This window comes from Pseudorasbora parva, chromosome 18 (genome assembly GCF_024679245.1).
Source record: "Pseudorasbora parva isolate DD20220531a chromosome 18, ASM2467924v1, whole genome shotgun sequence".
Taxonomy (NCBI): domain Eukaryota; kingdom Metazoa; phylum Chordata; class Actinopteri; order Cypriniformes; family Gobionidae; genus Pseudorasbora; species Pseudorasbora parva.
The window spans coordinates 29,684,802-29,712,573 of NC_090189.1; the positions used below are offsets into that span (position 1 = coordinate 29,684,802).

Sequence of the window (27,772 nt, forward strand, 5' to 3'; positions counted from 1 at the left end):
ACCATAATGTTGATACAGAGGTGAGATAATAATATGAACGAGAGAGTAGAAGAGAACACACTCATTTGATTTTCTAGGCATGCTGAGCTGGCTCGTCTCTTTGTCATCATGGTGTGGCTGCCCTCATCAGCAGAAATTCACACACACACACACACACACACACACACACACACACACACACACACACACACACACACACACACACACACACACACACACACACACACACACACACACACACACACGTGCACATGCAGACATTTTTACACACAAGCAGAACTACATTTGACACACACACTCTCACATAAGCTTCACAGATAAACACGCCATACACTTTTGACACACACACCTCCACTCTGGACTAAACAATGTGCTGACTGCAGTCTGTGTCCAGCCATTGTATTGCAAAGAGACCGAGTTGAGGTTGCGAGTTTAGCATCAGGCTGTAATAAATGACTTTTAAAGTTAAATAGATGAAGCGAGTTTTACAAGAAAATACAAATTCAATTTCTCTACTTCAAAATTAGTTTAATTTAATATCATGTTAGTTGAAGGTTAATTAATTATTTGTAAAAAGTACTTAAAAGACATTTTCCTCTTCCTCATTTTCATATAAGTTGCAAAGCAACACAACAATTTAAATATAATTTATATTACATAAATGACAAAATTACATACATTTAAATTATATTTAAATATAAAAACTCTTAAATATAAAGGTTCTTTATTGGCATTAATGGTTAATAAAATGGCATCGTTGTGGGAAAAAAAACGTTTGGAACCTTAATTTTTAAAGCTACACTGTGTAATATTTTCCCTCATCTAGCGGTGTAAAGGTATATGACAATCCAGTGAATATTAGTTTCGGTTCCTCTCAATTCCGATTTCGTTTTAACTCCTACGGTGGCCGATTTAGTCCAAGATTAACATGGCTTCCAGTTCGACCTCGTTCATGACTGCCATCGAGTGTTAAAACACTTTCAAGATGGAGGGGCAACATGGTGACTGGCATTCAAACCCCTCACCCGTATGTATTTTCAGTGGCATATTATAAACAAGTAGAAAATACTTTATTACTTAAAAGAAGTAAATATACATTAATGAGCACATATATTTTTGAAAGAACTAAGTGTTTTTAGCTAAGAATAAACTAAAAAAAAAAGTACACGGTGTAGCTTTAAGAGCGTAATGGTGTATTTGTCTATATTTAAAGTTGAGCAGAATCCACTTTATTGTTTTGGAAAACACACTGGATATTAGCATTTTCAATGCCACATTTTTCCATTCATGGGACAGAAACTCATCCGTGTTACTCATTGCATTACTCACTTACTCGTTCGCCTCCCTAATTTGTCCAAACCCCCCCAAAAACATGTAGGCCTATTTTAAGCAGTAGCTAAAAACTAAAAACTGAATATACATATATATATATATGATCGTTATTGTTTTGAGATCGTTTCTTCTCAGGCATCACCGAATTCAAACCTTGTATCTTGTAAAAACCCTATTTTCATTCAATACTTCTATAAATATGTATGCTGTTTCGAATATAATATTTTCCTTGTAGAGTCTGTGAAATCCCAAATAATCTGATATTATGCATTGCTTCCTCAAACAGTGTTAAAGTAAGTGATCATCGGGTAGCCCAACATGAGAGTAAGCCATACGGCTGCCACACGTCTCCATGGCCGCTCATTGGTGGAGATCACTTCATTGTGAAGAGTGTGTGGAGGAGAGAATGGAGTACGGCTCAGGACAGAAACAAAAGGCATCCAAAGCAAAGTGCTGACCGCAGCCGGGGTCTGTGAAGCAGGGAGCCCCATTGAAGCGGCGTCTGTATAAATAGCCCCACAGATGCCTGAGCAGGAGACCGCGTGGTGGATTCCCCTCAACGCACACAACTCGTTCTGTTGGGTAAGTCTGGTAAACCCTGTACCTCTGCCAACTTTAAACCAGGTAGTGTTAAAACAAGCTTGGAACACCATAGTGAGCATCCATTATGCAGAATGACTAATTAAACAATGATCCACTGATACAATCATGACATGCTAATTATAATTATGATAGGGGAGATATTTATGAGACCTGATGTTCATTAGACAGTAAAATAAGCCGCTCAGTTTAATTGATCCAACAGTTTTTAGGCTTGTCGTAAAATAATACTTTACATGTCAATATCTATAAGCACTTGTACTGTTTTTTTGTTGTTGTTGTTCTTTCACAGTAAAACACGTGTTTTTAGCCAGCTTAAATTTAATATACACTCAAAAAAATAAATTTAAAAAAGCATTTTTTAAATATTTATGCAAATGAATTAGTAGTAAAATTGCATCCAATGGACTTTAACATTATTAAATAAAAATTTGTAAGGATTCTTCAATTCAATTTTACTATTAATTAAATAGTTTAAATAAATAAAAAAGTACATTGTAAAAATTTATTGTAAGTAGACTGGCACTTGCTTTGGATGAACCATAGACCGTAAAAAAAATCTGAACAGATGAACAGATGTGTTTGTTATCGTTTTACAGAGAGAATGTGACGGTTATTTGTCCCGCCCCTCCTCCACTGTGATTGGACGGCTGGGTGAAAAGTGACAGTGATGCAGTGATGAGCGCTGCGGCAAACCCAAAGTTGAACACCTTTTTTTTCTTTTCTTTTTTCAACTTTCGTTTTTTCATTAAAAAAAACGCCAAGTGTAAAATAGACTGGCAGCGCATCGTCACGCTGCTGGCGTTTTAAAACTCGGCGCTCCCATTAAAAAACTATTGGAGGGGGGAAAATGTGCTGTCCCTTGGGGAAAAACGCTTTGGTGGACACACGGCTCGTCACGCTGCTGGCGGTTTTAAACACGCGTCGCTCACATTGAAAACAATTGTGCTGGGCTGGCCCTTAGGAAAAAACGCACATTATCACATTAGAAATGCATGAAAAGGTGTAATTATCATGTATAGCATGTTTTGTGTTGTGAACTGTTCTGATATAATATCTGGTTCCTTGCATGCAGGTCAGTCAGCGCTGATATTTCTGAAACAATGGCTCTGACAAACCCTATGTCAATGCCCATGGGACCATGGAAGGTAGGCCAACGGGGATTTATTTTATGTTAAAATTATTTTAATTAATATTTAAGTATAGTGCAATTTGGGGCAATGTTTCTAACCTAAATTGGTATTTAATTAAATGATGTTCAACATGTTTAACTGAAGATACTATGTTTCTTTCTTTCCCAGATTACCGTTTACGACCAGGAGCATTTCCAGGGCAGGCGTTGCGAATTCACCGCTTGCTGTCAGAACATCATGGAGTTCGGAATGGAGACTGTCCGCTCCCTGAAAGTGGAGTGTGGCGCGTGAGTAAAACTGAACATCTTTTGATTACCCAAGTAAATCTCTCTTCCTCTCTCAAACCCCTTATCATAATTGCTCCCTTTTTCTCTAGTTGGGTAGGTTTTGAGCACTCTACCTTCAATGGCCAGCAGTTCATCCTGGAGAAGGGAGATTACCCATGCTGGGAGGCCTGGAGTGGAAGCAATGCTTATCGCATTGAGAGGCTGATGTCCTTCCGCCCCATCTGTTCTGCTGTGAGTGAGACCATCTGCACCAGACACACGAAATACACCCACCATTAGACTAGTAGTTAGTGTAGATGGTAGCATATTAAAAAAGCATGGCACAACCTGATTACACCAAGTGCAACATGATGATCCTGGATCAGCATCTTTGTTGCTCCTGGAAGAAAATTCCAATCAACCAATCAGATTTGTGGGACAAGTTTACAGTTTACAATCAGGGTTATGTGCTTCTATATCAGTGTTACTCACCTATCATTTGCCTCTGATATAACTTATGGGTTAGGTTTAAGGGTGTGGACATGATTATTATTACATTTTCTGACAGGAATGTTGTTCCAGGATCAACAAAATATGCTGTCTAAACTTATCAAAATCAGGACGTGCAAAACAGGCATTATGAGAGAGGTAATGATTATAAAAATCATTATAAAATCATTTACTCACAATAACTGAGTAAAACTAAAATAGAATTACGTTTCATTTTTCAGTATGAATTACCATATACATGTTATCATATACACAAGGGAAATAATCAGAAATATCAGTCTAAAATATTAGTTTCAAATAAAAATCTTATTTATATAAAAAATATTAATAGTCAATGTTTGAAAAGACACCTTTATTTATACTTTTATTATTTAAATTTTTAAAATTTAAAAATGTATTTTTGCACCGTTATGAACAAATCAAGAAGTGATCATTCTTTATATTTGAAAGCTGATAACCGATATATTGTCCGATAAATCTAAATCCAAATTTTAAAATAATTTTGAGAGCCTGATTACAAAAACAAAAGTCTCACCTAGGGTAGGGCAATGTCAACTAAATCGGCAGCTGACAATGTGTACAGTAAAACATTGCGTTGGGGGGTGGGGGGATCTGGTAATAATAAAAAATGTGTTATTATATAATTATTATTCGTTATCTTACTTTATTACTTTATTTATTTTATTTCCCAAGTCGACTTGCAAGACTCGCAGCGGGGCGAGGGCGGGGCGAGTGCGGGGGCGTGGCATCACGATGGTGTTTCTCCATCGTGATGTCGGTCAGCCATCGGCACAACCCTAGTCTCACCATTAAAGGTCCCGTCCTTCGCAATTCCATCTTTCAAACTTTAGTTAGTGTGTAATGTTGCTGTTAGAGCATAAATAATACCTGTAAAATTATAAAGCTCAAAGTTCAATGCCAAGCGAGATATTTTATTTAACAGAAGTTCCCTTTCAAAGCCTACAGCTAACTACAGTACGTATTTCTGAAGGAGGGACCTCATAGAACAAGGAAACCATCAGGCCGTTTTTAGGACAGAGAAAACAGCGCTGTACAGATGAGTCAATTGTGTGAAAAATACAGTTTTTTTACACGCGAAACATGAACTCGTTATATTGCACACTGTAAACATAATCAAAGCCATGTCCCAAGCCCACAATATAATGTTCTCATTATAATTTTATATAGCCCATATGACAGACTTGCTGCACATGTTGCACTTAACTATAAAAGACAAATAATACCAATCATATTTAAAGCAATTTAAAACCATCATTGCGAATTGTGCACATCTGAAGTAAATTTGGCCAGTATATAAAAGCCAAAAATTACTGGATTATCAGGCTGATCACGATTACACAAAAAATTTACATATATCGCCGATGCCGATATGGTGTCTTGATATATTGTGCATCCCAATTTAAAATATAAATAGATTAAAAATCAATATTTGAAAAGCCAATGATTATTTATTTCAACTTTTATTTTCATGGTCATTTTATGGAGCGCTGAAAGAACATTTCCCATAATGCAATATTTTGTTCATTTTGCTAAGTATTCAGTGTGACTGTGTGAAATGTCTTTAAATGGCACTGCAGTAAATTTCATCTGCAATTTCATTCCTCCCAGTTCAACATCCTCTGAGATGTGGACGGTTTCATTTAAATTCCAATAACCTGTTTTATCAAATCATAATTTTGCTCACTAGTGCATTCAGCAAGTTATATGTCTTTGTTTCTTTATTCTGAAACAGATGCAGAAGGATTCCCGTATGATGCTTTTCGAGTGTGAGAACATGAGTGGAAGGCAGTGGGAGGTGTGCAATGACTACCCCTCCCTGCAGGCTATGGGATGGTGCAACAACGAGATCGGATCCATCAAAGTCATGAGTGGCGCGTAAGTATAATTGCTCAAATGGATTTTGATCCGATTATTTTATTAGGGTCAGTTTTGTCGAGAAACAAAGGCTAGCATTCTGGCTTCCTGCTCTCGTGTTGCTTTTGATCTGTATCTGAAAGAGGAGCGGGAGTGCTTAGGCGTCACTGCGTTCGTCAGCGTTTGAGATTTAAAATGCTCAACTTGGCCTCCATGGTAACATGCTGCATATGTGTTCCTATTTCTCTAGCTTTGTATGCTACCAGTATCCTGGTTACCGTGGTTACCAGTACATTATGGAGTGCGACTGCCACGAAGGCGAGTACAGGCACTACAGGGAGTACGGCTGCCATGCTCAGACTCCTCAGATCCAGTCTATCCGTAGGATCCAGCATTGAGAGGAACCAGTCGTGTCCTTCCTCCCTCCCCTCCCCTCTGCCTCCTTCTGAGCCCTTAAATCCTCCACTTCCTCCATCCCTCCGTTCCCAGCCATGCAAAATGGTTTGCTGACCAGGACGGCAGGCTGGTATACTGGTGCTACACCAATGTAATAAGTCCACAGCACTTTTTTACCCAATACACGAGGAAAGAAAGACAAACTATTTACGGCAGGAACAATGAGAAAAAACAGCGGAAGAAAAGACCTGTATGATTCCAGCCGAGCGGACGTGGTGCGGTGAGAAGCCGGGAGCGTTGCTCTACTTTCTTCATGACTTGCTCATCATGATCGTAGCCATTGCAGTTTTCATGGTCAACATCTGTACGATTTTTGATGAATAAAGAACATGAGTATAAAATCTGAGGAAACAAAAAAAAACTAATACTTGATATCAGCTGACTGTGGTGTGTGGATCTTTCCTGACCTTAAGTGAACATTAGGACAAACATTCAACTCTCACAGATGAACATAAAATGAGAAGGTGTAATGAATTGTCTAAAATTAAAATTTGAAATGAAAAGATACAATGTGTCAGAATTTACATTAAATGTGACACGGACAGCCTTTATATCAAAATAGCAAGATCTCCTAATTTAATTATGTTAGTTAAGTACTTATGTTTAAAAAATAGAATCAACTAAACTAAACTACCTTTCAGATGCTGATATATTTATATGAGTTTTCCAGATAATATTTTAATTGTTTCTTTTAGTTTTAGTGCAGTTATCATATAAAAAGAAATACATAATTTTGGAAACATTATTTATAATGTCACCTTTAACATTTTACTCTTAAAAATTATAATTTTATATAAAAACATATAGCTGCCTGCTATTATATTTTAGGAAGTGTGTCTTTGGAAGAGGATAATCATATATCAGGGTCAAAAGTTCTTAATAATCAAATAAAGAGAAGTATACAGTACATGTATGCTATGACGCTGTACCCACATTGGACCAGCGGTTTGGAAAATGGATCATCCATATAGATGGATGATGCAGCTGCGGACGCCATCCTCTGGCAATACCAGGGCAGGACTGTATCTGAAATTGCATACTTCCCTACTATATACTAGGTGAAAAGCAGTATGTGACAAAAGAAGTATGTCTGAATTGACAGTACTCATAAAATGCCCTGTCCAAATATACACATTTGAGGTCTTGGACACTTGATAGCCTGTGCACGCAACATGATGTAAGTGCACAAGACTGTCCCATGTGTTAAAAACGCTGTGCTCTTAAAGGGATAGTTCACCCAAAAGTGAAAATTACCCCATTATTTACTCACCATCAAGCCATCCTAGGTGTATATTACATTCTTCTTTTAGACAAATACAATTGGAGTTATATTAAAGGGGTGATAAATTGAGAAATTAACTTTCTCTTGAGCTTTTGATATATAAAAGGTCATAGTAATATAAGGTTATCCTGTAAGTTTCAGAGCTGAAAACGTCCTTTTTAGTCAAAGAAAAGCTTTTATAGACACCAGGCACAGAAAACAATTGTGAGCTTCATTCTTACATAATCGCGCTACGAAACACCGCCTCTACAGCATGTCTAATTCAGTAGCCCCACCCTACGACTCATGGAGCTGTTTGGATCACTAACCAGCAGCAATAAACATGTGGAAGAAGATAGCAAGATATTGTGGAAGAACACAGTATCTGCATAAGCTTCCTTCGGATCATAATATTAGGAATGTGTGATATTTCAGTTATCCAGCTCACGTGGGGAAGAACGTTTGTGTGTGTTCGCTTCATTTCACTGTGGAATTGCTTGTAAACAAACCTCAAGTGCTGGATTTGCAGACACAATGTTGTGCCTTCTATATTGGATCCGACAGGAATGGTGCAACCAACTTCTGTGAGTAAAACGTCTTTTTTATATGTAATAGTACTGGTACCAGACCAAAACGTATGCCCGTCGGCAGAAATTATTTCTTGATCAGGGCGTGTGTGTGTGTGGGTGGGTGCGTACGTGTGTGTGTGTGAGAGAGAGAGAGAGAGAGAGAGCGCGCGGTTCGCGCTTATATTGACCGATCGTGTTTGATGTTTTTTGAATGTAAAAACCACACGAACAGTAGGTGTAAAACAGTATAAAAAAGGAAAAAGCCAGTTTATGAAACCTTTAAAAAAATGTCCTGGCTAGGCCTTTATAATGGAAGTCCAAAATTTGAAGTCCAAAAAGGTGCAACCACCCATTAAAAAAGAGCTTCACAAGGCTCGGGGTGGTTAATAAAGGTCTGCTGAAGCAAATCAATGGGGTTTTGTAAGAAAAAAATATTCATATTTAACACGTGCTAAAGTAAAATGTCAGGCTTCTGGCGGACCGATGGCTTACGAAAACTTACGAAAAAAGCATACCTGGAGCGATGATGATGTCAGACAGTAAGCGTTTTGAACTGCAAGCGGCGCTACAATTTCTTCGTAAGTTGAATACAGAAGGCAGTTTGGCGGAAGCTAGATATTTTACATATAACATGGATAGTTTTCTTACACAAACACATCGGTTCACTTCAGAAGGCTTTTATTAACCCCTCAGAGCTGTGTGGTTACTCTTATAATGGATGGATGGACTTTTTTGTGCTTCATATCTTGGGCTGCCATTCACAGCCATTATAAAGCTTAGAAGAGCGGGAATTTTTTTTGAACTCTGATTAGAGTAGTATAAGTAACTCTTAATTTGGTAGTAAAACATTAAGTGTTGCACATTTTATTGGTGCAAAGATAAGTAGGCTATGTGTATTTTGTACAATGTTTACAACTGCTTCATATCACTTAATTTAAAACCACAATTTGGTTGGATCCAATATAGAAGACACAACATTGTGTCTGCAAATCCAGCACTTGAGGTTTGTTTACAAACAATTCCACAGTGAAATAAAGCGAACACACACAAACGTTCTTCCCCACGTGAGCTGGATAACTGAAGTATCACACATTCCTAATATTATGATCCGAAGGAAGCTTATGCAGATACCAGTAGACCTTTACTAAATCTTCTTTTAGTTACATAGCGACTACTGAACAGACATTTAGAAGTTTATTATAAAATGCAACGTGTTGCAACACTTATAAGTGTGTCCCATCAAGTATTTAAAAGTTATATTAACACTTGCAGTTTTCATTCCTACTTGAACACTTGGGCCAAATACAGGAAATAGATCATGCAAATAGACAAGTGGCCAAGTGCAAAGGCCGCAAGTGTGGGTGTTTGGACAGGGCAAAAGAGTAGGCAAAAATTACACGGAGGACCTACTTCTTCAGCCAAGATTCTTAAGCATACATATGATGGACACATTACTATCCCATGGCATTATGGGTATTCTCTACCCGTTGAGTGCACATCGGTTGTTCCATCGTTATTACAGTGCATTGTGGGATTGAATAAGTGCATGGTTTCATACACCACTACAAATGACTGTCCCTTCAAAAAAGTGCCTAAGGGTATGGGTAAATTTACATTTACTTCCCTGCTTCTTTATGCAAGGGAACTACAAATAAAATTCAAAAGGTGACTGAAGTGTTGTTGACTTTTTTTATCATTCTGAGCCAGCCCCTAAAACAGCCCCTAAAATACACTTAAAAAAAATACATTAAAATCTTATGAATGTTGATCAACTACCCTTTAAATGGCAGTGGTTTAATCCATCGTTTTGGTTTGAGCCATTGCAAGCCAATTCTCTACTGATTAAGCCAAGTGGAATCTATTAGTGTCCCTAATTTGCCTGCTGGCAGACCAAATGATGCCCAATTTTGTAATGGCGCAACAAAAAAGCAACTGACAAAACGACAAACAAAAGATTTTTTAAAAATATATATAAATTGTTTGCAAGCCATTACAAACACGCAATGCATATTTCGTGGCTAATTTTGCCGCATATTTTATTAATTCCGCAGCAAATACTTGGTTGGAGAGACACCAACAAAGTGAACGAAGAAACGTATCAGGGGTATTATAACTACGCCGCCATGACCGACCGTCTTCAGAGATTTTCTCTCGAATACTCGCATATTTGCAGCCTCTCGAGCATCGGACAGTCTGTCGAGGGTAGGGAGCTTTGGGTCACGAGAATAACAACGAACCCGAGCATGGACGTACCGGGCAAACCCAGGGTCAAGTATGTGGGAAACATCCACGGGGACGAGGCTTTATCAAAGCAGGTGTTACTATATCTGATTGAGCACCTGTTGACTCAGTATGGCCGTGATGTGAGAGTTACAGAGCTGGTGAACCGAACTGACATTTATATAATGGCCAGCATGAATCCAGACGGATTTGAGCGGGCGGTGGAGGGAGACTGCGCTGGAGGTGCCGAAGGCCGCGAGAATGCCAAACATTATGACCTCGACAAGAGTTTCCCAGACCGGCCCTCCAGCGAGACTGCAGATACACCGGAGGTCACGGCTGTCATGAGCTGGATTCTTGAAAAAAAGTATGTTGTTTTCTTTACACAGCAATGATTGTAGTAACTTATGGATTATATTATATAATTATTTACTCATTATTAACTCACCCTGTTTTTCCAAGCAAGTAACTTTCGTTCATCTCCGGAAAACAAATGAAGAATTGATCCTTTAATTCACAAATAAACATTTAATCAGCGAACATAAACAGAAGCTCAACCGGAAAAGGGTGGCTTGCCGCAAGAAGAAACCTCATTGGTTCTTGCAGAAGCTCAAACGCTGTAACAAACGAGAATGAACCTCATTGGTTCTCGCAAGTCAAGCAATGTTTGAGCTTCTGTTTACCACAACTGATGTGAGTTTATATTATGAATGTTTATATGTGAATAAAAGCCTAAATTTAATCTGTTCGTCATATAAAGTGTTTGTCTTTTCAAGTCATATGAACTTATTTTATTCATTAATTTTTGTCTTTTTATTTTACAAACTTTTTGTCAGTGGGAGAAGGGTGTGCTTGCACATGTACATTTTGATTTATGTCGTCGAGATGCATGTTACGGCACTGGATGGGAATAATTTTATGATTTACCATAGCTTACCAGGATTACCATAGTTTACCATAATTCTAGTGTAATTTACTATGATTTACCACATTCACAATGTACCATGTTCAATGATGATTTACCATGTTTAACCATGTTCTAGCATGATTTACCACATTCTAGCATCATTTACCATTGTATACCATGATTTACCAATATTTAGTACAAAAAAATAACTACATTTTTGCATAGGCAAAAGTACTGCTGGGGTTAAACTGCGGCTCTGCAGATATTATTGGTCAATGGAAGGACCGAAAGCTCTCAGGTTTCGTCGAATAGATTTTCGTTTGTGTTCCAGAGATGAATGAAAGATTTATGGATTTGGAATGCCATGAGGAATATGTGAGTAATTAATGACATAATTTTGGGGTGACATAACTATCCCTTTAAGTCAATTATTTATTTATTGAAATTTTATATTGACAGCCTCTGTTAAACTTGCCATGATGTTCAAATGTTTTATTTTATTTTTTTATTTAGATGGGTAATCAAAGGTCTTTCCTTTATAAATATATTTTTTGTCACAGAACACTGCCCGCCTGCAATTTGATTATACCACACTGACTTTGATTTGGCAGACAAACGTAGTAATTAAGAAATAACCAAGCATGCTACATTTCGAGCCACCTTTTTTTTCTTTTCTTTTTTGTTTTGTTTTACTGTATCATGATTATGGTAAGCAAAAACTATTAAAACATCATTGTTAATTGAAATAAAGCTGAATTAAAATGCAAATATTAGAAGGGAAAACGGTTGCCTTGCAAGGCAACTTGACTAAAAGTGCAAACAGGTCATTTAAAAAAGAAGCTAAAACTGATTTTAAAACAAACTTGCAATATAAAGCTTGTACAAAATATCAAAATAAAGTAATATATAAATAATACTAAATAACACTGAACTGCATGTGCTACAAAAATATAAAAAAATCATTCAGTGATTTGATTTATTTGTGGTGTAATGTGGAAAATCTCAGATCAGAAGCGAGAACAAGTCAAATGTTTTCACAAGAAGTGTTTTCTTACCAGGTTTTAATGCTCTTTTTCTTTTCAAGGTTTGTCTTGTCTGGTAGTCTACATGGGGGCTCTGTGGGGACCAGTTTCCCTTTTGATGACAGCAGTTCTTCTGCAAGCCCAGGGCAGACAGCAGATGAAGCTGTATTTCACTATTTAGCACAAACCTACACTGAGAACCATCCCATTATGAGACTGGACGATCCTGGCTGTCCTGTTGTTCCCTACAAAAGCTGCAGCGACGGTATCACAAACTGTTGGACATTAAAGTTAGGTGTTTTAACTAAATGAAACCCCATTGAGCTTTGGTTTGGTGTCCTGTATGTGTGCAGGGGGAATGCAGCATTTCAACTACCTCAAAGGGAACTGTTTCGAAGTCACTTTTAAATTCAGCTGCTGCAAGTATCCACCAGCCTCTCAGCTTTACACCGAGTGGACCAACAACAAGGAGGCCCTTCTTGTCTACATACAGAGAGTGAGTTGGTTGGAGTGTTTGTGTGTCTTTCTACTGCTTGTTCAATTTACTTGAATAAAACCAGTTAATTTCACTTTATCAACCAATTTACTTAATCCATGTGATTTTAGACTGAACAATTTTTTTTTTAAAGTAACATTATAAAACTGGGAACAGTATCACTTCCAATCATGGAGCTGGATAGGAAAAATTGATGTTGAAATAGTGTTTGTTTGTTTTTTAAACCGTTATAAAGGTTATTTAATGTGTACAAAATTTGTAAGCTGACAGTAGTGATCAATTGAACCAATTCGCAGAATGAGTCACTGTTTTGATGCGTTCGAATGGCCACACGTTGGTGACCCCTGCTGGTCAGAACCGTGTAAATGCAACACAAACATGCATAACTCCTTTTACAAACCCATTGTAAATGTTTTTATTGAAAGTATAAATCTATCTATGTAATTAACTTATCGAGGAAGATTAATTATCAATTGTCTATATATGTGTTTTTATCAATTTTCAAGGCTCGTTTTGTTTAGTCCTTGGATGGCTCCCAATAAGAGACTATTAACTACTATTATTCCTTATATTAATGGGACATTAGTATAATAAAGTCTACATGTGTATAAAACTGTTTAGAGATCAGGTTAAACCCATAGACACTTGTTCAATGCTTCTGCATGATTCATGGGTTTCTAAAAAGAGCTTGAGTTGCTTTAAAGGTGCACTATGCAACTTTCCGTCCACTGGAGGAACTATTCAAAACAAAGGCATAGTTTGATGACGCAAAGTGTGAGCGCCGCATCTTGGGACATGTGGTCTTCACCTCATAGCCGGTGGAAAATAGGACTCGGGCAGAAATCACGTTCATGCATGCGGTTACTGTACCTGATACGTTACTGTAGTGTAAAGCAGAGCAGGACCGAGTGTTGTGGAGGTGAGCATGGCTGCTGGAGCGATTGTTAAACAAATACCCGCCTCGCGAGCACCGGGACTTTTATTATGACGGGACGGGACACATTCGCCGGGCGCCTGCACTGATCCGCTCTTCCTTTTATGATCGTGAGGAATTGCAGCTCTGTTTATCATAGATACATTTAAGTGTGTTGAAAATTATGACGTTACTCCGTGCGTTCACTTGTTCACACTGCTAAGAGTAAAGCGCTCCTGCCAAATAAAACCCGAAACCGAGGGTAGCCCAGATATGATGCAATTGACAGGTGACTTCCTCAGAAGCTATGCTGAAACGTCCCGGTCCTTAGTTAAAATAGCAATTTTCTCACAATTTACAAATAGTTGGAAACTTCTGGGATATTGTAGGTACTCAACTGAACAAAATATATAACACTGGCCTAGTGGTTTTTGGATATTTTACTGCAAAAATACCACAGTGCACCTTTAAAGGGGTAGTTCACCCAAAAATTAAAATTGAAAAAATGATTTGTTCACCTGTAAGCCATCCTAAGTGTATGTGACTTTTTTTCAGGCTAATACAGTCAGAGTTATATATTATCTTTAAATGTCCTGGCTAATCCAAGCATTATAACGGCAGTGAATGGCAGCCCAAAATTTGAAGCCCAAAAAAGCATGTCCGTCTATTATAAAAGTAATCCACATTCCACACGGCTCTGAGGGGTTAATAAAGGCCTTCAGAAGCGAAGCATTTGTGAAAAAAAAATCTTTAATCATATTTACAATAAAGTAAAATATCAACAAACAAAAAAGAAAAACGTAACTGGCACGACCAATGACTAGTACCGTAAGTGTTTTAAGTATAAAGTTTCAAATGTGGATTTATTTATTTTTTTGCATGAATGCATCGCTTCCCTTCTGCAGACCTTTATTAACCCCTGGTAACTGTGTGGAGCATTTTTATAATGGATGGATGCACTTTTTGGGGGGGGCTGCCATTCACTGCCATTATAATTCTTGGATTAGCCAGGATTTGTTTTTTTGTATATAGAACCTCAATTGCATTTGTTGTAAAGAAAAAGGTTGTATACACCTAGGATGGCTTGAGGGTGAGTAAATTATAGGATAATTTTTATTTTGGGGTCAAATATCCCTTTATTGTAAAATTAACTACTATAGGATTGCTACGAATGTAACACATTATGGATGCCAACACCTTCCCTGACTTAGAAGTTATGGTTAGCTAACAGTTATCCTTCAAAATTTAAGTCGTTATCGGGCAAGCCTAGTTAATTTCATGCAACATAAAGTATTTCAGGAGAGATAACATTGTGTGGAACCACTGCCTACAATTAAATTCAATTCAGCCAAAGAGTTGGCACTTTTATGATTATTTTGCTTCTGTTTAAGGCTCATATTGGTGTGAGAGGTTTCGTAATGACCAGATCGGGCTTTGGTCTCCCAGATGCGACGATCTCTGTTTCTGGAATTGATCACAACATCACAACCTGGATGTTTGGTGACTATTATCGCCTGCTGCTGCCTGGAAGATATGACATCACTGCTAGCTCACCTGGGTGATTATGTGTAGATGCATAAAAGTAAAACGATGAGATGGAATTGGTCCAATTTAACGGAATATTTAATGTTTCCTTCAGGTACCTTTCAAACACTGTGATGAATGTGCCGGTGATTGAAGGCAAAGCCACACTGTTAAACTTCACTCTTGAGGAACCTTTAGAAGAAATGTTAATGTTGGATTCCTCTGAACAACGTATAGAGATCACTGAAGATCTGAGCACATCAGGGCCTTCCACCTCAAAACATCAAATCCAGACTTTGGACTTCCGACATCACAATTATGATGAAATGGAGATTTTGCTGCAACTGTTTAGTGCTGTCCATCCATCCATCACTTATCTGAACTCTGCTGGACGATCAGTACAGGGCAGGAATCTTTATGTGATGGAGATATCCACCAATGCTGGTGTTGTTCAGCAAGGTGCAATTGCATTGTCAAGTTTTTATATTGTACATTTGTGTACACTATGGGTCAGATGTTGGGAATGATTATCCTAACGCTCTCATCCATTTATTTGATCAAAAATAGAGTAAAATTAAAATAACCGCTTTGTATATGAATATATTTTCAAAAAATGTATTCCTGTGAAGCAAAGCTGAATTTTCAGCATCATTACTCCAGTCTTCAGTGTCACATGATCCTTCAGAAATCATTCTAATGTGCTGATTTGAGGCTCAATTATTAATGTCCTTATCAGTGTTGAAAAGTTTTTTTTTTTATTGTTAATAATTTAATATTTAAGTTTTTTTAAGACTAGAATGTTCAAAATAACTGCATTTATTTGAAATTGAATATTTATATTTATTTGATATTTGAAAATGTATTTTGCTACATTTATAAATTGTTTGTATTGTCACTTAATCAATTTGAATTTAAATTAAATTAAAAAGTACAAATTTCTTTCTAAAAAGTTAATTACCACAAATATTTTAATGGTACTGTATCTTGTTTCAACATTGATAACTAGAAATGTTTTTTGAGCAGCAAATCAGCTTACTAGAATAATTTAATGTGTAGTTTCATGTGTCAAGATTGGACTAACAATGCTGAAAATTCAGCTTTACCATCATATGAATAAATGACAATTGAAAAAAAAAATACTTTACTATTTTTACTGTGTTTTTGATCAGATAAATGCAACCTTGGTAAGCATAAGAGACTTTAAAGAATATACATTTCTTAATTCCAAACTCCTGACTGGTAGTGTGCATTTAATAAGTCTCTATTAATAACCTTCCCTTTAACCAGGCAAACCAGAGGTCATGTTTGTGGGTAACCTGCATGGAAACGAGTTTATCGGTCGTGAGATTCTCCTAAACCTGGTTGAATACTTGTGCCGAAACTATGGAAAAGATCCGTTGGTCACACGTCTGGTCAATAGCACAAGAATTCACATCATGCCTTCCATGAACCCAGATGGGTATGAATTATCTCTAGAAGGTACAAGCAAATATACTGGCAGGTTGTTGAGTTGTTCTCTTCTGTATTTACCCTGATTTTCTTCTCGTAGCTCACAAGAAATGGGCCTCAGGAGACCTGAGTATTATTGGACACAGTAATAGTCACCAAGTTGACCTGAATGCAAATTTCCCTGAAAATTCACAACCGAAGAATACGGTTGAAGCAGAAACTGAAGCAGTGATACACTGGATCAAGGCCCACTCCTTTGTGCTGTCTGCAAGTATACGTGGAGGTACAGAAAGTGGCTGTTTTAAGTTTACCTTTTTAAATGATGACACTGAACTGCCATTGTTGTTTCCAGGGTTTAGGGGAGTCGTGTATCCGAGTTCCCTTGACTCCATTGATGAGAACATGTTTAAATCCGTTGCAGAAGCTTATTATACGGTGTGTATTTTGAATGCTGTATATATCATGAATTACTTAACATCAGTATAACATTTAGCAAAATTTCCCGACACAACCATCAGCAGAAAACTGTGTAGAAGTGTATCAGTGTTTTCTATAGTATGTATATCAAATGTCTCATTGTCCAGTATGGTTGTCTTTTTATTGGTTCCAGCAATCTCAAGCCTTTCAAAAGCCTCAAGCTTGTGACGTGCCAAGAACCAGAGAGAAAAAAGGCACTTGGCGCCAAAATCCAAAAGCCACAGGTCAGTCTGAAGTATAATCCCTGAGTGAAGTCAATATTAAATATTATAGCCTGTATGTGTGTATATATAGAGTACGGGCCAAAAGTTTGGACACATTACTATTTGTAATGTTTTTGAAAGAAGTTTCTTCTGCTGCATTTATTTGATCTAAAATACAGAAAAAAATTTAATATTGTGATATATTACAATTTAAAAAAAATATTTTTCAATTTATTAGACTTTAAATTATTTATTTCTGTGATGCGAAGCTGAATTTTCAGTATCATTCCTACAGTCTTCAGTGTCACATGATCCTTCAGAAATCATTCTAATGTGCTGATTCATTTTCAAAGTTGGAAACAGTTCTGCTGCTTAATATTTTTTCATAACCTGTGATACTTTTTTTATAATATTTTAAGAATAAAAGTAAAAAAAACAAATTTTTTAAAAATGGAAATCTTTTGTAATAACTATACACTACTGGTCAGTAATTTGGGGTCAGTATTTTTTTTTTTTCTTTCTTTCTTTGAAATAAATCAATAATTTTATTCAGCAAGGATGTGTTAAATTGATAAAAAATGATAGTAAAGGAGATTTATATTATTTGAAAATGTTTTATTTTATTTTATTTTGAACCTTTTATGCATCAAATATATGTAGAACTACAGTAGAACTGTTTCCAACACTCATAATAAATCAGAATATGAGATTCTAGCTCTATCTATCTATATAAAGAAAATGTTACCCTTCAAAAGTTTGGGGTCAGTGTGAGTTTAAAAAAGTGTTATGCTTGTATGCTTTTTTTGTATTTGAATGTATTGTATGTCATTTTAATATTATATTTTATGTAATTTATTCCTGTGTTGGCAAAGCTGAATTTTCAGCATTTTTACTCCAGTCTTCAGTGTCACATGATCCTTCAGAACTCATTCCAATGTGCCGATTTGATGCTCAAAAAACATTTCTTATCAATATTCTACTTAGAGTTCTACTAAATAGTTTTGTGCAAACCGTGTTTATTTTTCTGGATCATTTGATCGATTTAATTAGTTTTTGTTGAAATAATTTCCTTAACTTACAGACCCCAAACTTTTTACAGTTGGGAGTACTTTTTGTAATTGTATTATTTTGTCTCGTCTGTAATTATTATTTTATGTTGAGTATCCTGGTTCACACAAAAAAAATTAACATAGTTTTTTCCCTTCTGCTTAATTGTAGGAACTGATCTGCTGACTTGGGCGTATCACGGCAATGACACTTTAGCCGTTAACATTGGTCTGAGCTGTGAGCTGCTCCCACCAGAGGATTCGCTCCCAGAATTCTGGGAGGAGAATCACAGAGCGCTCTTACAGTTTATACAGCAGGTGATGCTTTCTTGATCATGACATTTGTATTTTTGGGTGAGCTATTCCATTTAAACATTTGTATAACGTCTCGCATGTCAGGTTCATATGTTTGTCACGGGTATGGTGACTGATGGTCATTCTGGCAAAGGCATCGCTAATGCCACAGTCGTGGTGGAAGGCTCAAGACATCAAGTCCACACCAGTAGCGCAGGCCAATACTGGAGACCCCTGGCTCCTGGTTCTTATCATCTCACCGCCTCTGCTCCAGGGTGAGACCTTATCCTTCACACGAAGTGAACAGAATGCCAGTTATAAAATCGGTCAGCCATTACATTTCTTGTGCTGTTTTCCCCCAGTTATGCTCCAGTGTCAGCCTCTGTCCGGGTGTTGGAGACTCAGGTGGAGCAGGTGGATTTTAAGCTGACCAGAGATGCATTGCAGCCATCTGAAGGAGAACAGAAGGACTTTGAGAAACTGTTAGAGCAGCTTTTAGCCACTGGTGGACTGGATAAGTTTGTCCGCAGCCTTCTACCTGCTCAGACCCTAGGGTACAGAACCTACAGGGAACGCTCCGAGTTCCTAAGAGGACTGACCTTAAACTTCCCTCGCATCACACGGCTGTACAGGTATGTAATCCTGAAGGACTTGGAGATGAGAGATTTTGACTGTAAGTAACCACCTGCTATAACAATGTGCTACATCCTCTCAAAACACTTTAGCCACCATCCATGGAAAACATCACTAACTTTTTTGGAATTATGCAAGGCAAAATGTCTCCATGTAGTTAATGAGAATTCATCAATGTTTTTTTCTTTTCTCCTGGGGTCAGTTTGGGTCAAAGCTCTGAGTTCAGAACTATCTGGGCCCTTGAGATCGCTGGCAATTTGGAGATGCCTCAACCTGCCGAACCCAAGATCCGTTTTGTGGCTGGAGTCCATGGTGATGCGGCAGTCGGTCCAGAGTTGCTGCTCGAATTTGCTTCTGTTCTCTGCATCAACTATGGCAGGAATCCTGCTGTCACCAAGGCAAGCTTCACAAAATGTTAAAAAACATTGAAATATATTGTTTTGGTAACACTTTAGAATAATTGTCATTAGTTGACTGCATTAGTTAACATGAACTAATCATGAACTGCACTTATAAAGCATTTATTTATCTTTTGTAAATGTTAATTTCAACATTTACTAATACATTATTAAAATCTTGTTAACATTAGTTAATTCACTGTGAATTAACATAAACAAAACATGAACAGCTGAATTTGTATGAATTAACGTTAAAAAAAAGATAAACTAATAAAGTAACAAATGTACTGCTCGTAGTTAGTTCATGTTAGCTAATAGCGTTTCCCAACCGGGGTGCCGTGTAAAAGGTGCCGGGACGCGGTCATCTCACATCTGATGACTCATCTTTAATATGGGTTGTAACTTGAAAATAATGCTTTATGTATGTTTCTGTCAATGGATACATGTGCTGGCTTCTCAGTGATACACAACAACAGCGATAATAAAAGAAAAATGTGGGCAAAAGCGCTCTCTTTGTAAACTTTGTTCAGTGTATGCGAGTGCTGCTGTATGTTCAAATATGACCAGTCATTTCGCCATCATCACCCACACGCGTGTAGAGCCACAAGACGCGAATGAGGACTCGTGCTGTGAGAAGATTTCTCTGTGCTCAAATATTGAGTTCTCTTTAAAGTCTTGCTCTCAAACGGACAATCTCTCACACAAAGTATGTCAACATGTCCATCTTGATGAGTATCCAAGCATAGTCTGAATATGCCTTAAGAAAACTTTATACAGTCGAGAAAGACGATGCATATGGAAGGGGCAGTAACTGCCATCTGTTTAACGTCAAACAAAAGATAAGGACATCACTCCCTGCTCTTGATTAATTTGCTTTTGTAAGTTTAATGAGGATTAACCTTTAATTTAAACAGTTAAATATATAGTTATTTTATATTTGATTACTTTATTCAATTTCTGTACCTGAAAACTAATGTTAGACCTACATGAAAAGCATTCTCTTTATTTTATTAGTATCTTTGCTCAATAGTATTTATTTGTGAAGCTGCTTGTATTGAAGTTATTTGTTCTTATTGTCTTTTTTATTTGACAGTAGTCCTTTTTTCCCTGAACATAGCAAATACTGAACCGTACTGAAACTGTGAACCTAAAACCGTGATAATCTGCACCACCCTAGTGTAATTTATGCAGGGGGTGCCACAAAATTAAAAACATTTCAAAGGGTGCCATGACCGAAAAAAGGTTGGGAAACACTGATCTAATACATTAACTAATGTTAACTAATGCCCAAGTGTTACCTTTTTTTTTTCTCCTACCTTATATTTCCAACACTCGCAAAAGTTTTGTGAGTAAACTGTTTCTAGGGGTGAGCGAACAAAAAAATCATTGTATGATTTCTCTTATCTCAATTTTTTTTCTGGATTTCGCTTTTTAAAAAAATGGTCCATTATGAATTGGTGAATCAAGTGAATTTGGGACCAACTTGAACATGAGGTAAATCTGCTTGAGGATCTTTGAGGAATTTCTGATTGCATTGATTGAAACTACTGGATTTCATCCACAAAACATATTAAATGTGACCGGACCTTTAGAATTGGCCAAAAGGTGGCCAAATATATTTATGCTTACTATCTTTTGGAACATCCAGTGCATCTGAAGTAAATGAATGATGCCGTTTAAGTAGGCAGCTCAGAGGAGTTTGTGTATCTGTCATTTAATACTGTTTTTGTGTCCATCCTCTTAGCTGATTGACAGTAGCAGGATCTTAATTCTCCCGTGTGTGAACCCTGATGGTAGGGAGCTGGCACTTGAGGGACAATGCTCTTCCAGTGTGGGACACACCAATGCTCATGGAATAGATCTGGATACTGATTTCTTCTATGGTCTGTCAACTCTGCATTGAAATGATGTCATTGACAAAAGCTTGTGAAGTGGTCAGTGAATGAGACGTGTATTCATACTTAGGTAATGCATCAGCGCAGCCAGAGACACGTGCAGTGATGGATCTTATTTATGGAGGGGGTTTCTCTCTCTCAATTGTGCTGGAGGGAGGCTCTCTGCTGGCCACGTATCCTTATGACAACCCTAATCAGCATGGTAAACAACAGCACAATATTTGTCTATACGTACTCATTCTTTGTGTTAAGTATATTAACTCACCGTTTAAACTGTAGCATATAATTGACCCTGCACAGTGAATGACAGCCCAAAATTTGAAGCACACAAAAGTAATTTAATAATAATTAATTATGAATCATTTGTAACATTTATATAGCGCTTTTCTAGGCACTCAAAGCGCTAGAAAAGTGCATCCATCCATTATAAAAGTACTCCACATGGTTAATAAAGGCCTTCTGAAGCAAGTCAATGGGTTTGTGTAAGAAAAATATCCATATTTAACTTTTTATAGTAAAATATCTAGCTTTCATCAGACTGCCTTTTGTGTTCAGCTTGCAAAAAAAAACAGCGTACATGGTGCGACGATGGCGTCAGATGCCCTTTATTAACTCCTGGAGCCATGTGGAGTATGTTTATGATGGATGGATGCTTTTTTGCCATTATAAAGTTAAGAAAAGCCAGGACATTTGTTAATATAACTCTGATTGCATTTGTCTGAAAGAAGAATGTCATATACACCTAGGATGGATTGGTGTGAGTCAATCATGGGGTATTTTTCATTTTTGGGTGAACTAACCCTTTAATGTCTGATTTTTCACCCAGCACAAAATGAGGAGACATTGAGATATTTGGCCTCCTTGTATGCGAAAAATCATCCTTTCTTGCACTTGGGAAACCTGAGATGTAATAAAAAGACAGGTATTATTAAAAGGACTTCAACAAAAAATAAAGGAATACTGCTGAAATTACATAGAATGGAGTCATCCTAACATCATGTTTTGTTATTTTTGATTATAACTCTTAGATAAAATTCCAGGAGGGATCCTGAAGGGTGCGGATTTCAGCCCTCACACTGGCAGTATGAAGGTATTGGAATCTATTGGAGTTTGTCCCAATGGCAGATTTTTGTAGATATTGTTCTTGTCGTGACATCTGTCGCTTATGACTTGCTTGTTGTGACTCAGACTATTTGACACAAAGTAAATTGTGCAAATTGCCTTTATTAATTGAAGAAAAACTGGCATTTTGACCATGAGGGGGTATTAAGATGCATTTTGGCCAATTGGATCACAAGTGGATGACGCTAAATGCAGGAGCTAAAACGTTTTGAGCTTGTCTTTCTACAACTTCCAGAGGTTGTTGAAAACGCATGAGACTTGATTGCTTTCGTAGTGTAAGCTCTCATGTGGTCAAATGTGCTCGAAACGCTGCAAAAGACTTTCATCTCTCCACCTACTGACCTGATGCGTAAACATTATGGGACGAACAATTTTGGTTTGAAGACAAACTTGCCAAACACACTGTGCTCACCATTACTGATTTCTATCACTGACTCCGTGTTCGTTCTGGTCTTGTGGCTGTCAGAGCAGAAACTAAAGCTGCTACTTTCCGTATGTTGTTCCGTCATCTCCTGGTGTGTTTATATGTAACTTGCGTGAACTTATTTCATCCATTAGATCGAAAGATCTGAAAAAACGTACACATTTAAAACCTGCCCATAGACTCTCCCCTCCAAGAAATCAGGACAGAAGTGGCTGAAAGTGGACAAAAGAGACGGAAATGTGTCTGCCTTGTCTACTTGTGATCCGTTCGACCAAAATGCACTTTATTACCAGGTTACAACTTGTGTGCTGGTCTTATAACCGAGTTAAATCGACCAATATCCAAAAATTCACTGTATCTCTCAAATCTCATTTTCTGCATTTTCCATCTTGTGTGTATTTATGAAACTGCAATTGTTGCTCTTTTAGGACTTCAGTTTGGATGTTGGCATTTGCCCTGAGATCACAGTGTACACTGGCTGTTGTATGTTTCCACCTGAACACCAGCTCTTCTCTCTGTGGATGGAAAACAAGATGCCTCTTTTCCGCATGCTGGTGGAGGTGGAATGCTTCAAAGTTCTCATCTTCTCAGAATAGCCATATCTTTAAGCAACCTAAACTCATTTAAATCTGTTTTACACATATTTGATCTCTGAAGGTTCACCGAAGGCTGAGCGGTTATGTGAGGGACAGTAAAGGCCATCCGGTGACGGATGCTGTTGTGGTGGTGAACGGCTCAGTGAATGTTCGTGCAGACAGTCAGGGTCACTTCACCACTCTCGTGGCTCCAGGCACACAACAGCTGCAGGTTGAGGCCCATGGATATAAGCAAGTGCTTCACCAGGTATGTTTTGGGGTTTTTTTTGTTGTTTTTTTTATACTGTTGTCTGAGGTCCACTAATGACGTCTGTGTGATTTTTACATCCAAAAACATCATAACTAATAATTAATAGGCTATTGTCTACAGTGGTTTTGAGGCTTTCTCCTGAACGCTGGGTTTTGATGGGTGTGCCGTATTGGAGACTTGGAAGTAAATGCCCACGGCTAGGATTGGATCAGATTTGCATATTTAATGAGCTTCAGCTCTCCTTCTCAGTTCAGTTCACATAAGGGAGGGATTGCTTTGAAAGCTGCAATCAGGATGATTCTCTCACAGGGCTCGTAAACGTATTTATCAAACAAATGCAATGATTTATTTCTCATCCACCCGCGATTGATTGGAATATTATTTCTGTATTACATGGCCTGCACAGTCTGTGGATATAAGCGTGAACACACACACACAAGTGTGCGCCCCCCAGATCAAGAAAATATTATTTCTGCTGACGGGCGTACGTTTTAGTAGCCCATCTGGAAAACATACAGCCCCGGGACTACTATTAGCCTATATATAAAAAAGACGCTTTACTTGCATAAGTTTGTTGTACCATTCCTGTCTAATCTTAGCCTAGAAATCTAGACGCACCCTAGATGCAGCAAATTTAATCTGCCCGCGAGTGTCGTCTAGCAACTCACAATACACTTCTGAGCTGTAATCGCCAAACTCTTGCTGGGCCAATCACATCGTGTATAGAGTCGGTGGGCGGGGCCATAATGACGACGGCTGAGTTGCGTTTGCGTGCTTCTAGTAAACACAGAAACTGGTCTTTCGAATCAGCTTTGACTGCGACATTGGAAGACTTGGAGTTAAGCTTTTCTCTGAGAAAAGAACAAAGAACGCACTGAAGTCATTCTTAAGAAAGGAAGATGTGTTCGGAGTTTTGCCGACCGGCAAAAAAAAAAAAGTCTAATCTAGCCTGACAAGCCAGACACCATAAAGATGTTTGGTCTGGAAACTCACCATTGACAGGGCTCAATCCGAGGGGCGGGATAAACGGTTGTCTTTCAAACTCCCTCTGCACGCGCTGCAACGAAGGTGAAACGGAGCTCGTTGATAGATAAAACATTCGCCGTATCCAGTCGGCAAAACTCCGAACACATCTTCCCTTCTTAAGAATGACTTCAGTGCCGTTCTTTTCTCAGAGAACAGCTTAACTCCAAGTCTTCCAGAGTCGCGGTCAAAGCTGATTCGACCGCCGTTCGCCAGTTACCGTATTTACTGGAAGCACGCAAACGCAACTCGGCCGTCGTCATTATGGCCACGCCCACGACTCTATACACGATGTGATTGGCCCGACGAGTTTAGCGTTTACAGCTCAGAAGGGTATTGAGAGTTGCTAGACGACACTCGCGGGCAGATTAGATTTGGTGCCGTCTAAATTTCTAGGCTATGTCTAATCCAATATAGAAGGCACAACATTGTGTCTGCAAATCCACCCTGAGACTTGTTTACAAGCAATTCCACAGTGAAATGAAACGATCACACAAACATTCTTCCCCATGTGAGCTGGAACTTAATTAAAAATAAATGTAGTATGACACATTCCTTATATTAGGATCCAAAGGAAGCTTATGCAGAGGCTGTTTTCTTCCACAATATCTGGCTATCTTCTTCGACGTGTTTATTGCTGCTGGTTAGCATGATCCGATGAGTTGGTGGGCGGTGTTCCTGAATTACATGTGCTTATTATTCTGTAGAGGCGTGTTTCACCAATAGATGACGTCAGGATGAAGCACACGATCATTTTCTGGGCCTGGTGTCTATAAAAGCTTTTCTTTGACTAACAAGGAAGTTCAGCTCTGTAATTTACAGGATGATCTTATATTATCATGACCTTATATGTATCAAAAGCTCAAGGGAAAGTTGATTTCTCAGTTCATCACCCCTAAAGTGTGCCAAGAAAACATCCCCCACACCATTACACCACCAGCAGCCTGCACAGTGGTAACAAGGCATGATGGATCCATGTTCTCATTCTGCTGTTGTAGCCCATCCGCCTCAAGGTTGTGCGTGTTGTGGCTTCACAAATGCTTTGCTCTGTAACGAGTGGTTATTTCAGTCAAAGTTGTTCTTCTATCAGATTCAGTCGGCCCATTCTCCTGTGACCTTTAGCATCAACAAGGCATTATACTGTCTATAAAGTATTAATATTTTATAAAAATACTGTTGTTTCTATTCGTCAAAGGATCCTAGAAAAAAAATCAAGGTTTCCACAAAAATGTTAGGCAGCGCAACCAATTTCAACGACGATATTAATAATAAAATGTTTCTTGAGCAGCATCTTAGAATGATTTATGAAGACTCATGTGACATGAATGCCCCCCCCCCCCCTCCCCTTTGTGGTTTTAGGTGGATACATCCTCAGACAGAGTGACCAGACCCATTGTGATCAACTTTACAGCAGACAGGGCTCCTCTCAGTCGGGCAGTGTTTGTAATTGCCACAGGTAAATAAAAAAACACACATTCCATATACATTCCAGAGATCTCCTTAGTCAAGATTGTGAAAAGATTGGTCAAAAGACGTTATATATTAAAGAGGAGCTATGATTTTCTTCCTGAAATGCCTCAGTTGTAGTCTTAAAGGCACAATACACTGTAAACCCCAAAAAATGTAGATTATCAGCTGCATCAAATTGAGTTATGATGTTTTCGATTTTAAGTAAGCAGAACTATCAAGTTTTGAGTTTATAGTACTCATGCATGATAATTGCTGCTAACTTGAAGTACTCAGTTCTTATATTTAAATAACTTACTTCACTGTAATAAGTTGTCTGAACTCAGTTGAATTAAGTATTTTGCAAGCCATAATATCTATTTTAGAATATGTCAACTTGCTTAGTTGCTAATAAGTTGCTAAGTTGTTGTTAATAAATATCATGGTACAGCACATGTAACTTGCCTGCTCTCAAACCAAGCCGAATGCACCACTTGTCACGATGATGGTAACGCTCCAAAAACCCACATTATCAGAAACTCTTCTAAATTAGCGCAAAACATTAATTACTACTAAATCTTCCTTACCATTAATCTTGCACAAAAAAACATTATATAACACTTAATTGTAGCATTTACTCTGCCTTTCGAGTGCCATGGTCAAAGCATGCTTGGAAATAAGAAATCCCCACCCAGTTTCAGTTAAAATTAAGTTAGTCTAAATTAAAGGAAATTAGTTCAAAATACTCCTAACCGTTAATTTAACTGAAATAATTTTGTTTAATTATAAGTTTGTCCTACTCAAACCAATTAAGTATTTTGAGCATTAGGGTTTACAGTGTTATCCAAATAAATTACAATATTAAAATATCCAAAAACCACTAGAACGGTTATATACATTTTGTTGACTTGTTACTTACATTTTCCCAAATGTTTGTTTTTTAATATAATATAAAATTATCTGATTTACAAATTCAAGTATTCATATTTTAACCCATATTATTTACTCTTTGTACATTTTCTTAATTTTACTGATAAATTCAAGCTATAATAATTGAGCTTGACATTTGCTACTTTTCAAACTCCCTGAGTGAACTGAACTATTAAGTTTCTTGAATGAAAGGACTTCTATAAAAATGTATTGGTAAACTGTCCTGGAACCCTTCATTCTCATTTAGTCTCTCTGATGAGCGTCTTGATCTGCGCTGTCCTCATCTGGCACCTTCGCTCTGCCAAGTCCAGCCGCATTCGAGACGGGGTTCGTTGGTTGCGTCGCAGGAGGGAAGACCTCCGAATGGAGGCGATGGCTTCAGAGAAATCACCTTTGCGACAGGAATTTCTGGATGAGAGCGAGAGTGAGGATGACCCTTTCTTTGTGGAGGCACACTGAATGTACTGTCACAATGTTTAAGAATAAAATGTAATTGTCTTTA

The 27,772-nt window shown here is 37.8% G+C and overlaps 2 protein-coding genes and 1 long non-coding RNA gene across 5 annotated transcripts; 2 read left to right on the forward strand and 1 right to left on the reverse strand.

The window, feature by feature from the left end:
* Positions 1-1,149: 1,149 nt before the first annotated feature.
* cryba1b (crystallin, beta A1b) lies at positions 1,150-6,367 on the forward strand. Of its 2 annotated transcripts, none has more exons than XM_067424787.1 (6): positions 1,150-1,914; positions 3,008-3,080; positions 3,234-3,352; positions 3,442-3,583; positions 5,595-5,737; positions 5,967-6,367. In XM_067424787.1, the coding sequence occupies exons 2-6, from the start codon at positions 3,036-3,038 to the stop codon at positions 6,112-6,114; spliced, it is 597 nt and encodes a 198-aa protein (XP_067280888.1). In that variant the 5' UTR covers positions 1,150-1,914; positions 3,008-3,035; the 3' UTR covers positions 6,115-6,367. The 2 variants fall into 2 exon arrangements, with proteins under 2 accessions (XP_067280888.1, XP_067280887.1); XM_067424786.1 differs by lacking the exon at positions 1,150-1,914 and adding an exon at positions 2,610-2,935.
* Positions 3,216-10,792, reverse strand: LOC137047183 (uncharacterized). Of its 2 annotated transcripts, none has more exons than XR_010899166.1 (4): positions 10,671-10,792; positions 6,361-6,474; positions 3,466-3,597; positions 3,216-3,332 (listed from the first exon to the last, which is right to left on the reverse strand). It is a non-coding gene; the product is annotated as an uncharacterized lncRNA (long non-coding RNA). The 2 variants fall into 2 exon arrangements; XR_010899165.1 differs by having other exon boundaries at positions 6,361-6,514; positions 10,671-10,787.
* On the forward strand, positions 9,847-27,772 carry cpdb (carboxypeptidase D, b). Its single transcript, XM_067424783.1, has 21 exons — positions 9,847-10,589; positions 12,214-12,416; positions 12,505-12,647; positions 14,952-15,118; positions 15,200-15,543; positions 16,372-16,563; positions 16,634-16,816; positions 16,886-16,968; positions 17,144-17,234; positions 18,432-18,577; positions 18,659-18,828; positions 18,916-19,185; positions 19,389-19,584; positions 21,329-21,467; positions 21,550-21,681; positions 22,306-22,401; positions 22,508-22,569; positions 23,454-23,585; positions 23,683-23,868; positions 26,254-26,350; positions 27,518-27,772. The coding sequence occupies exons 1-21, from the start codon at positions 10,006-10,008 to the stop codon at positions 27,727-27,729; spliced, it is 3,828 nt and encodes a 1,275-aa protein (XP_067280884.1). The 5' UTR covers positions 9,847-10,005; the 3' UTR covers positions 27,730-27,772.

What these genes read in the sequence shown, in the direction of transcription:
- cryba1b (XM_067424786.1), top strand. An exon ending in TGCCCATGGGACCATGGAAG is followed by an intron (nt 3,081 to 3,233) that starts GTAGGCCAACGG and finishes TTTCTTTCCCAG; the next exon opens with ATTACCGTTTACGACCAGGA. An exon ending in CTGAAAGTGGAGTGTGGCGC is followed by an intron (nt 3,353 to 3,441) that starts GTGAGTAAAACT and finishes CTTTTTCTCTAG; the next exon opens with TTGGGTAGGTTTTGAGCACT.
- cpdb (XM_067424783.1), top strand. Translation starts at nt 10,006, where the DNA reads ATGCATATTTCGTGGCTAATTTTGCCGCATATTTTATTAATTCCGCAG. An exon ending in CTACAAAAGCTGCAGCGACG is followed by an intron (nt 12,417 to 12,504) that starts GTATCACAAACT and finishes GTATGTGTGCAG; the next exon opens with GGGGAATGCAGCATTTCAAC. An exon ending in CGCATCACACGGCTGTACAG is followed by an intron (nt 19,186 to 19,388) that starts GTATGTAATCCT and finishes TCCTGGGGTCAG; the next exon opens with TTTGGGTCAAAGCTCTGAGT.